Below are 11902 nucleotides of genomic sequence, written 5' to 3'. Positions count from 1 at the left end.
CAAAAAGGGCGCAAACTATTCGACAACTTATCAACCGGTTTACCGACGCTTGTTTAACCGCTGGCGCCATCTATCGGGAAACCCTCGAAACTAATCGACAACAGGGTTCCGCGGTTTTCTGATAGATGGCGCTCACGGTCAAACGGGTGTCGGTAAACCGGTCGATAAGTTGTCGAGTAGTTTGAGCCCTTTTTGTATAGATGGCGCCACTGTCGAAGATGAAAGCGTAAATTCCTGCTTCCTCGCTGTCCGTAAACAGACTGACGGCAACTGACCGGTCGCAGCACGAAAAGAGTAATTACATACTTAAAAAATTAGGAGAATTACAGGATTTACATGCAATTACTAACATGTTTGTAAGTACCTACAACACTGATTGATTTTATAGCCCATTATTAACAGTAAGGTAAACAAGTATTTGTGATATATAATAGAAAATATTTACTTTGTGTTAATATGATGACATAACCATTGACTGTGTTTATTTTTTTTTCGGTATTTCTAGAAAACGTAATTTGGCAATCACAGAACGATATTAAATCCATTCACGACACAATCCCTACTTATCTTGCAAAAGGAATGCGTATAAATTCGCTATGAGAAGTAGTGAAAGGTGGATGAAAGTAAGGAGTAAAATCGAATACCTGGGAGATAACTATTTATTGCCTAGTCGCTGATAAATTGTACGAAAAAAGTATAACGCGTCATCGAGCGAAACCGCTTTGAAACGCGTAATCCATTTGGGTTGAAATGGATTGTCTTTCAAATAATGATCCATTGATACAATTCAACGATTTAATCATAAGGGAATTAAATATCACGGTTATTTTTATTTAGAATATTAATCTCCGATAACATCATTGCTTTATTGTGTATAAAAGAATGGAACGATCGTTTTTGAACGTTTCCAGGTTATTATGAATGAAATGAAATGAAATGAAATGAAATGAAATGAAATGAAATGAAAGAACAGAGCAACGAACTTCCTGTTTCCACTGTGAAGCTTTTAACGCTTACGTGGATTTCGTTTGACGAAAGACTCGCTTATTAATTGGAATAATAGTCGAGGAAAAGAAGAAAGGAAAATCGTAGGATCATGGAGAATCCACTGGTTCCGTCAATGTCACTTTCACGACCTTTCATTTGATCGCTTCAGCCCCCTCCACGCGAACTCGCCTTCCTATGCGGAGAACCGGCTGCAAGACATAAATGTATAATTTAAAATGCATACACTACACGAAGTATATAAAGAAACTTTTAATATCGACGGCAGTCGTTGAGATTTTAAGCATAAGACCAGCTTTACCACGACTTTGTTATGAAAACTCGTTAGCAACTAATTGGCATAGAATGGTAAACCATGGCTAACTATCTTCTATTTAACATTGTAGATGATTATAATACTTTCAAGGACTTTATTATAATATTACATATAATATTGTAATTGAAGTAATTGTACTCTAACTATAAGTACTTGAATTTACGTGGTATATTTTATTATTAATATATGATTTTATCAAACAAATTAATTACGTTGCACTGAACATTATAATCTTTTCTTGTGGTAGTTTACATTTACTGTTGGATGGAGTATATCATCGATAATGACTGTATGCAGTGGATGCTGGTCGAGGGATCTTTAAGGCGATCGTAGCTCTCCTCGAGCTCCTTTGATGCGTGGGGATAACTGGAGCTACCGGTTAAGTCAAGTGTATCGCATCGGGACGAAGTAGTACACTGTTTCTTTCCGCAGTGCGTGCATTGGATTGAGGCTTCAGAGGATTGGTAACCGCACGAGAGAACAGAGAAGAACACATCCTGGAAGTGTAGGAAGGTCTATCTCGTTCAACGACTGGCCAATCCAATCCACACGCAATAGACATGAAACTTAATTACATTGTAAGTTATCTTTATTCTTCAGTATTAATCATTTTCATTACATATTTCTAATTCTTCTAACAAAACCACTGAATAATGTTTTACCTTCAGTATAATAATAATAATAATTAAACTTGCAATGAAATTCAATACATAGTTTAAATGAGAAGTAATTATTTAATGAAAGTAAATTTATAATCATAATATTGTGTTAATTACGTTAATATATTGTATAACGTATACGCGCTGATATCCATTGCCAAAGAAGCGTGAAAACTAGTTTTGTATTCTATTATATTCATTCATGATGTTCATTATGAGGAAGGCACGCGTAACTCCGTTTCCAATGTCATAAATCATGGTATGAATTTACACTAGAATTTATCTGATATATACATAAGACTGAAATTATATTTTTCTTAACAGAGAGGAAGTAAGAAATTTTTCAGTAGAGAATACATAAATTGCTCTTCTTTACAGGTGGCTGTGCTAATATGGATAAGAACCGTGACAGCGACATTGGAATCCGATTCACGTGGAAACTGGAGCAACGAAAAGGTAACTTTCCTGCACCATAGTACGTCGATGATTTGCAAATTTTCCCGGCTTTCATTCCCATTCAAATTCTTTTCACTAAACAGTTTCATAAGACCTGCAACTGCAATTAAATTGTTCAGAATATAATCATTTGAATTTTCAGTTTGCTAAAGATAATTGGCGATGCCTCAGCTATTATTAGTTAAGAAGAATGTTTAAAGTGCTCTCAGAACAATCAGGAAGTTACTTTCGACGTCGGAGGATACGGAGCGAACAATATGCAGAACACGTCTCATTGCCTTACACGCCTTACGTAAAACGAGAGAACCTCTGACGCGTAACCCTCGAACCGGTACACACCGTGCAGAGACATCCTCAACCTTCAGGCATAGAAATCCTTAACCTCGATCTACTTGCGGGTGTCATTCAAGAGATACCTTGTGTAGAACCGCGGTTGCAACTCTCCTATGCACTAACATTGATCACTTAATTTTTCTTCATCGTTCTTAATTATTAATTATCTAGATTATGTAAGCATTTCAATTATATTTTTAACAGCCACACTTTCATATGAAAGATATGAAACGTTTGATTTTCACTCGTCTAATTTTCTATTCTCTAGTATTCACACTCTAGTTTCTTTTCATTTAATTTTACATCCAATATCTTCACACTTCCAGATCCAGGCCTCGGACTTGACACCTCTCACTTTGCATCCCTCGCTTCGCAATATCAACCTCACGTGAACTTTGTTAGACGGAAGAGAATGAGATTGTGAGTGAAAACGAGCTAGGCAGCGTGCGAAGGTTAAGGACGACTTTCACTTAAAACTTGCGGATGAAGGTTGCCTCGAAGGCTCTATCAGTCTTTTCATCACCAGAAACGTGTTCGCTTAAAAAGCTCTTCAGATTTTTCTCTCAATGTTTCAAGTTTTTCTCTGAGTCTTCTTATTCTTTTTTTAAGAAAATTTCTTTGAGGATATTTCACAGTACTTAACACTGCTTTCTCCTTAAATGTAATTCTGTAGGTCACTCGCACTGCCTCTTCCTCGAACATCGTATGCAATCTTCTATAATTAAGGTTTGCAGATCACGATTCATAGGGAATAGAATCATCTTTAATCGTTGATTTAAATGTTTTAATGTAATTACAGAAGTGATTCATTTTCTAGGTCAAAGATGTGTCAAGAAATTGATTCTCAATACTCTAAATTTTCATGGTAGTTTCCTCGTGAAAAAAAAAAAAGGTACCACCAACACTTTCTCTGCGCACTTTCGGATGAAAGCTGGTGTCGAGGGTTGACCCACCTACTGTCAAAAATTCCACGTTAACGATCCTGTTTTCTTTCCTTTCCTTTCCTTTCCTTTCCTTTCCTTTCCTTTCCTTTCTCTTTCTCTTTCTCTTTCTCTGCTCGGACTAGCCTTGTTTTTCTTTACATTTCCACTGCTCCAATTTACAGTAGATGAAAAAAGTGTTCTCACTGTTAGTTTGAATTCTCTCGTCCAAATGAAAGGAAATACATATTGTGTTCATTTTCCCTGAACCAATCTCATAGAATCAGATTACACGATCAACTTTTTCGTCAACGAATCGAGTCCTTTCGAAATATAATCTGTTGATTTCTCTTTTAACGATCATTTTGCCGCAGTATAGAATTTCAAGGTGGTATTCGAGTTTCGAGAAAGGGCCAGTGAAACGCGCATAACTTCTTCTTCGAGGGTATGTATCCCTTTTCGGGTGGAAAACGTTTGAGAACTGACGCGACGGGATACAAGAAATGTTCTAAAGTGATAGAAAAATTAGCTAGCCATTCTCATTAAATTTGATCATGGCACCAAGAAGAAAATTTGGGAGAGACATAAAATTACTTTGAAACAAGGTCTGCTGTTTTGAACACGGCGTTGTTTTGTACTGGATAGCACTACTCTCACTGGTTTTTCTTTAGCGCAAGCTGCAAGAATGCGGCGCGCATCTTTTCCCGTTTCGCCTTTCTTCTCGCTCGAATTTCTCAGGAGAAAGGAAGACAGCCAGTGGTACCGTAAGTGTCCACCTTTCTCTTATCCCGACTCACCAGCCACCACTTATTTTCAGCCTTTGCTCGATCCACGTTACTCCACTTAACGGGATCCGAACCACCGAACGTTCTAGCAGTACTAAGATTAATTCATCGTCAACTTATATCAAGAATTAATTGAAATTTCGATTTGCCATTTACCACCCAATCGACTGTTTTAACATATTTTCAACCGTACAAACGTTTCACTGATAGCCTTATTAGGATAAAAAATATTTGCAATCAAGAGTTTCCTTTCTACACTCTTTTTCTTCTTCTTCTTTATCTCTTTTTTACTTTTACCTGCGACAAATTGGGTCAAACGTTCAGCCTCGCCCACTGATGTCTTTGATGACTGGTACAGCCTGTCCTCACCAGTAGATAATCATCACTTGCATACACTGAAAAGGATTTATTTGCTTTCAGGAATTGAATTATGAGCAAGAAAGGATCGGCAATCAAACAAAGGAAGAGATCACCGGTGATGTACATTCTCCACATGAAAGGATCTTCATCTTGTCTTCTGAATCAACTGAATCCATCAAAGCAGAACGTCCAGAAGAGTTGGATGTGAAATTTGCAAACAAGAATGAGGACAACCATGAAGTGGTATGTATCAGAGATTGGACTTGAGAAATTGTAATAGCTCAAGAGGGAGTCTAAGTTGCACCTAGGTGTACCTAAATCCTACTTTTACATATTTCTGAAATGAAAAGAAAGTTACAGGAAAAGAAAACAATAGATAAGGTCGCTAAATAACTCATTAACCATCAAATCAATAGAGCAGAGGAAATGCGATAATTTTATTTCAGAGGGAAACGATGAGAACTCGAACGCATATCAATACAAGTTAATCGATCAATTTTCCTCGAAGCCCAACAAACATCAATTTCCTCACTTTCCCTTCCTGGCCGCTGGAAAGTCATTTCACTTTCAACGCTGAAAATGCTGACCATTGAACGCGTACACCTAAATCATAACCGTTTCACTACAAACGCGCTTTTCATTCAGGACACATTTAAACGTTTCTCTATTCGGTCGTAACTCATTGCGTCAGAATCACATATATGATGCTATGTATTTTTATATGTTCAATAATAATCTTCCTATACGCTTTCACTGGTAAAAGGAAATGTTTCCATAGAAATGACTATTACATTGATCAGCTGTATTCACCTTCGTTTAAACATGATGAAAAATCCGTATCTTTCACGGATTGATTAAGTAATTTGTCTTTTCTTTTCTTTTCTTTTCTTTTAGAATAAACAACTCGCAAAGCAGCTTGTTCAACCATATATGTTGCCATTGCCATTGGAAACTAGATATTTTCAACAAGACACCCATAATGAATCAAGAAAAAATGTATCAAGATTAGCAAGAACCAGTCAAAATAGCCCCAACGAGACAGCCACGGTGGAATATATTCCATCTAAAGAAATTCTAGTGCAAGATTCAACTACGACATCGAACAACTATCCTATACAAGACAAGTTCAACGATTTGGCGTATTCGAATTCAGAGGACCAGGCAGACTTTGAATACGTGGGAGAGTTTGGGCAACGAGTACGTTCTTCTCCTTCATTTAGACCCAAGAGCAATGAGAATGTTGGACGGGATCGATTCAGGCCTTTGGACACGCTTTCCTTATCCGAAGATTATAGAAAACACGAGAGAAAAAATTCACGTCCTTTCGTAATCAAGAAACTAAACGCTTCGGATAGCATTGCCAATCTGTACTCTAAAGATAGACATCCTGTAGTAGCATCAGGTAAAGCCTCAGAGTTTCAGAGAGGACCGAAGCCGAAGAAGACCGGAGGAGAAGAAGAAGAAGAATATAGCGATACTATAGACTATAACAAGGAGAACGTTGTTTCTTCCAGCAGCAAGGATACCACTTCGCCGCCTGTGCAACAGGTATCTTTCGGTAAATTCACTGGTCCAATCGTAGTAGCTGATCTGCCGCAACAAAAGAGATACTCATTCGCCACGACAACTGGTTATACAATCATTAACGATCAACCACAGTCAATTCCAGCATCGTTGGAAATAATCAAGTCAAAAGCAGCAGAGTCTAGCTATCTAGCAACATCCTCGGCTGTCTTAAATCCTCTGCAAGTCGGTGTAGCAATGATGAACGTAGGACAGGACATAAATTCGGTCAATGACCCAGTTACTTTCACCAAGGAGTACCTTCGGAACGAGCCTGACCCATCGCAACTTCCTGTTACCACCGATATTGAAAGCATCATTCAAAACGACGCCGCCATTGATTCAGGAAATTCCAGTCTCCAGACTGATCAACTGTCGCAACAGGAAGAAATATCAAAAGTGGTGGCATCGAATGGTCCCACGCAGTCTGTGGAGATCCAGAAATCAGTGGAAGTATTCCATACAGCACCTGTACACGAGATACACTATCCGTTAGAGTTTGTACCTTATGTTCAACAATCGTCAAATTTCAAGCAACGACAGCATACTGATTACAGAAAGCCACAGGGGGGTCAGGAAAAGGATCAGAGACCCAACGTTTACAAGAATAACGAGATACTTGACGAGACTGTGTCCTCTAACAATCCGGAACGAAGTCGCTACGAGTATACCGTGAACGAGGATGACGTTGTTCAAGTGGATCAGACTGTGGCTCATTCGACAGACGTTAAGCCTGTGTTCGATGCTAGAGAACAATTGGAAGACGTACAAGATAATCAGACCGCTGGAAAGTATTCGAAAATTCAAAGAATTCCAGATACTATCGCTACAGAAGGTATCGCTAAGAACGAACATGACCCAGTAAAAGGCGTACCTTTGTTAAATACTCAGCCAGTTGGGATTATAGATAACTTGCCAGCTCTAGGCAACATAGAGAACCCTCAAGCATCTCAACAAGTACCTGAAATCTTACTAATAAAGCCTACAAATGAACCATCAACGGAAGTAAGGTTTCTGATGGCCGTTCCTCAGCATTACCCTGGGGAGAAGGTTCATGTCCATCGCACAGTAAATGTGGATGAGAAGAAGGTGCCATATCACATTGAAAAAGTGATAGAAAAGCAGATAACGATCCCTCAACCGTTTCCTGTACAGGTGCCTGTGGACAGGGTAGTAGAGAAACAAATTCGTATTCCATATCCGGTACACGTGGAGAAGGTGATCGAGAAGAAGGTGCCTCTTGCTATTCAAAGGTTTATCATACCTTTACCAATTCACTTCAGGATTCCACAGCCAGTTCCAATTTCAGTGGAGAAGGTAGTAGAGAAGTCTGTACCAGTTCCAGTTCCAATTCCTGTGGAAAAGGTGATAGAGAAGACTGTGCATCATCCTCGACCTCATCCTCTGGATATGGAGAAGATCAGGCCATATCCTTTAGAGACTCCTAAACTGGTTAAGACAGCACCAGCACCGCCATTAATTTACAGTGATGGAAATTTTCAACAGATCAGACAGCAGAACTTCCAGGCACCATTGGGACCATCTTACGAAAAGAATCATTACAATTCCACGCAATTTTATGGATCAGGTTATCTGGCTGTAAATCGCCCCTTCGTTAGGCAATCGTTGGTACACGCCTTACCAAAGAAGTTTGGATCTTATGGGACTCAGTATCCTCATTCCCTGGTCTATTCCTCGTTGAACGGTAATAATGGTAATTTAGTATTTTATGGAAGGTCATTTACAGAGAAGGATAAAATTATGGATGAATACGTAGGTCCTGTGCCACGTAAAGTGCAGCTTTCTCTTGGAATACAGTCCAAGTCGATCCAATATGCACCACCGGATGTTCAGTCGACGATGAGGAGAACCAGACAGGAAGGAAATACTGGCAGCTTTAGGCAGTCGAAGATGGAGTATGGATTTAAGCCTCCTATGGTGCCTTCTATTCAATATGATGAACAAACAGCGACTAAAGTTGAATAGCTTTATAAATATCCACGCATGGTTGTTTCTTTGTTAATTATTGTTGTTGTTGACAAATCCTTAACTTTGTTCAACACAATAATTACACTCTTCCGTGTTACATTTTCTTCGCATACTGTAAATATAAAAATACGAATATCAAGAAAAATCTATTAATTTGATAAGTTTTATACTTATGTGATTCTTATTGACTTATCTACGTTTTAGATAGTAAAGACTGATATAATAGCATAATGGTAGAAATGGATAAAGAATGTAACTAATATTCTATTTAGATTTTTCAAAAAATTCTTACAAATACCATTATAATTTGATATACCGAATTTAATTATCTATGTTTTTAAGAATAATATTTAATTAGAGATTAATTTCTTATGAAAATATTTGTTACATTACTTTTACTATATTTCCATATACATATACAATTAAATAGATTTACTTTTGTACTCTTATTAAGTTATTTCCAATATTCAATAAATTTTCTTTTTCAGTTTGTTCAGCCTCCTCGTTTCTTCAAAGCAAACGTATCTACAATTAAAATGAAAATACACTGATAAAATTCATCGTTTATTCTCGGACGGTACTTTTTTCAATTATTCAAACAATATATTAACAATAGTCATTTCGTTGGTTGAATAAAAAAATACTGATGTAATTAAAATAATATTAGGACATTTTGGAACCCTGCCCAACGTAAAATCAATTTTCATATTGGGCATCAATTTGCCTGTATGCATAGAGATATACATACATACATACATATATCTTTTATTTATATTATGTTATATGTTATAAGAAACAGTGCTGCTCACTTTTTTTCATTAATCTGTAAACCTATGTACAACCCTTCTTATTTTACATAAAAAAACAAAAAAACATTACATTAAAAAGAAAACTGTACAGTAGAAACTTGATTGAATAATCACTCTGTGAAACTGTGCCATTTTGTTGTAACTAATCAATCAGATTATGTAATTCTAGCTTAGTTAATTAGTTAATTCAATATAGTTTATATACAATTAATTATAAGGTCAGTGATGAAAGAAAAGAAAACTGATGAAAAGTAAAGTTAACAATCTGTATAATTTCATACGCAACATACAACAACAAACTGCAGATTCCAAAATTACAATCAAACTTATTTAAACATCCTAGCATGATTCTTAAAAATAATTCCCTTAATCGTTATAATCGAGATTCTACTGTACTGAATAGATTTAAAGGAAAAAAAAAAAAAAAAAAAAAAAAAAAAATACAGATTTCTCTCACTCGTTTGGAGCGTATAAAAACAAAACAAATTCGCTTTGCTCATTCGCCTTGCATACTTTGACCCAATTTGTAAATTTTACGATCACAGCTGCTGCAAAAGAAAAGAAAAACTATACACTGACGTTTCCCACGTATAATCTAGAAAAATGTACAACGCATAACAACGCTCACGTGGCCGAGCAAAAACTTTGGGAGAGAAAAAAATAATTTCCTTTCTCTCGCCTAAAGTGAGTTAGTTCGCCTCCGTTTTACCGCGACAAAACGCTTATCTTGTGAGGTGACTTGCTCGTCGAGGCCTTTAACTTACAACCCATTAATGTCATTACCCACAACGCCTACGGCCTCGAGCTGCTTTCGAAAATATGGAATGTTTTGCTTCTTTATGGTACATGGACAATGTGATATTAATATTCTGCGATAATCGTATTTACAAGACTTACAAATCGCACCTAAGATGACACAAACCCGTCATTATAGTTACACTTTACTCCCGATGTAATTGAAAAAATAAATATTCAATACTTTTCTTATAATCTCAACAATTTTTCATTCTTATGACACTTGTGTATATTGCATGATTTCTTTTAAATTATTCAATTTTACTTTTTCCAACCTTTGTTATATCCTTTGTTTTAATTATTTCATTTACAATGAGATTAAAGTGTCATAAATGCGAGATCATCCCTATGTAGAAACAGTGGCGTAGTTAGATTATAAAATGTATAACCACATTCATAATTTTGTCGCAGGTTTATTACAATATTTATGTGAATTTTACGACGCTTCTCCGTTTTAATTGAATAGTATTCTGAAAATTGCTAGAATAAAATCTATAGTTTTAGAGATAAAATTATACACACACATATACATAGACGCGCCCGCCCGCCTACCGACCCACACACAAAATGTTTAGTCTTAGTTTAAAATTAATTAAACAACTGTATTAAATTTAAAAATCAACAGACACGTCTGCGGATCCTAAAATAAAACAAGTAACAACTGCAACAAATTTACAAATAGATCAGTACGTCGTGTTATAAAATAGAAAATAACTGATCGGCTGATAAAATTTCTAACTACGTCACTGCACGAAAAATAGTTAAACTATCTAACACTCGGACTTGTCTTCCTCGACCAACTGTTGTGTGTCCTTGCCCGAATCGACGGGCGTGGGATCAAGTTCTTTCCTCTTCAGGTGCAACTGCGGAGGTTCTTTGTGCTGAATGCTGGATGGTTTCATTTCAGCAGGTAATTCGTACATGCTGCTCGCACTGGTGCCATTAGTGGTACCTGTTTCCGTATTTACAGCATCGTACATTGGATTACTGAAGTCTCTGTTCTTGTTGCTCACGTCACCAAGATTGTACTCCACATCCAGAGGTTCCTGAGAACGTGAATACATGTATTTATAACTTTTAGAATTGCAGAAATTTCAAGAAACCTTGGGCCATACCATTCTTTCATGAGCAGGTACACCAAACTCAACATTGCTTCCCTGTCTAAATGATACACTCTGAGCACCGGTTAAACTGCCAAGACCTCCAGGCTTTCCACTATGAACAAAATGAAGTTTCATTGAAAAGATGAAAAGAAAATTTGAGATTTTTATGGTATTTTTATGGTATTAAAAAAAAATACTTACAATGGACGTTTCTTAAGCACCATGATAACAGCAGCAGCCCCAAGGAGGACCAAGACAGAAATAACAATAGGAATAACGATTGCAGCGGTAGCATTGCTCGATCTAACTCCTACGATCACTTCGCAGAACTCTCCATGGAAGTAAGCCGGACAAGCGCAGTGTAATTTATTGTCCTCAACTTCCTGGCATAATCCACCGTTTCTGCAAGGGCAGATTCTCGGCGCAGGTAACGGTCTCTCGTTCGTGGCATCGCAATGGCGTTCATTGGAACGCGTAGTCTCTCTCTGTTGTAGGGGACCGATACTATCCGAACAAAGACACCGACTACCACCGGGAATTGGAACGCAAAGGTGCGTGCATTGATCGTCGTGACAGAAATTCCTCAACGTGGTATTGTATCTCAGTGGATGGTACACCTTCACTCCTCCTGGACTAGCTATGTTCTTGACAATAACTTCTGGCACACCTCTGCCGAATTTATCTTGCCTCATTAATTCTCCTGTCCGTCTGGTTGTCCAATATAGGCTGCTTTCGAAAACGTCTAAAGATACTGGATGGTGTAGGTTTTCACCTTTTAAGATCACCTTTCTATTCGAGCCATCCTGCAA

At 37.3% G+C, this 11902-nt stretch overlaps 2 protein-coding genes across 8 annotated transcripts in view; one reads left to right on the top strand and one right to left on the bottom strand.

Annotated features, from left to right (window-relative positions):
* Positions 1-208: 208 nt before the first annotated feature.
* Positions 209-9761, top strand: LOC117606417 (uncharacterized). 7 transcript variants are annotated; one of them, XM_076689611.1, is made up of 7 exons: positions 235-406; positions 506-822; positions 912-1353; positions 1569-1899; positions 2359-2436; positions 4895-5077; positions 5729-9761. In XM_076689611.1, exons 4-7 carry the CDS (start codon positions 1882-1884, stop codon positions 8381-8383), a joined length of 2934 nt encoding a protein of 977 aa, XP_076545726.1. In that variant the 5' UTR covers positions 235-406; positions 506-822; positions 912-1353; positions 1569-1881; the 3' UTR covers positions 8384-9761. The 7 variants fall into 7 exon arrangements, with proteins under 7 accessions (XP_034184700.2, XP_076545726.1, XP_034184702.2 ...); XM_034328812.2 differs by having other exon boundaries at positions 236-406; positions 506-1353; positions 5729-8102; positions 8175-9761; XM_034328809.2 differs by having other exon boundaries at positions 209-356; positions 506-1353.
* Positions 9599-11902, bottom strand: part of mgl (low-density lipoprotein receptor-related protein megalin) — a 28306-nt gene continuing 26002 nt past the window's right edge. The window contains exons 16-18 of the mRNA XM_034328792.2: positions 11295-11896; positions 11106-11205; positions 9599-11036 (exon numbers count right to left, since the gene is read on the bottom strand). Coding sequence (XP_034184683.2) covers positions 10761-11036; positions 11106-11205; positions 11295-11896 — 978 coding nt within the window. The 3' untranslated portion in view covers positions 9599-10760. The remainder of the gene's footprint in view (positions 11037-11105; positions 11206-11294; positions 11897-11902) is intronic.

Source organism: Osmia lignaria, chromosome 8 (genome assembly GCF_051020975.1).
Source record: "Osmia lignaria lignaria isolate PbOS001 chromosome 8, iyOsmLign1, whole genome shotgun sequence".
Taxonomy (NCBI): Eukaryota; Metazoa; Arthropoda; class Insecta; order Hymenoptera; family Megachilidae; genus Osmia; species Osmia lignaria.
The sequence above is the reverse complement of the archived record's forward strand: the minus strand, read 5'-3'. Positions and strand labels throughout refer to the sequence as shown.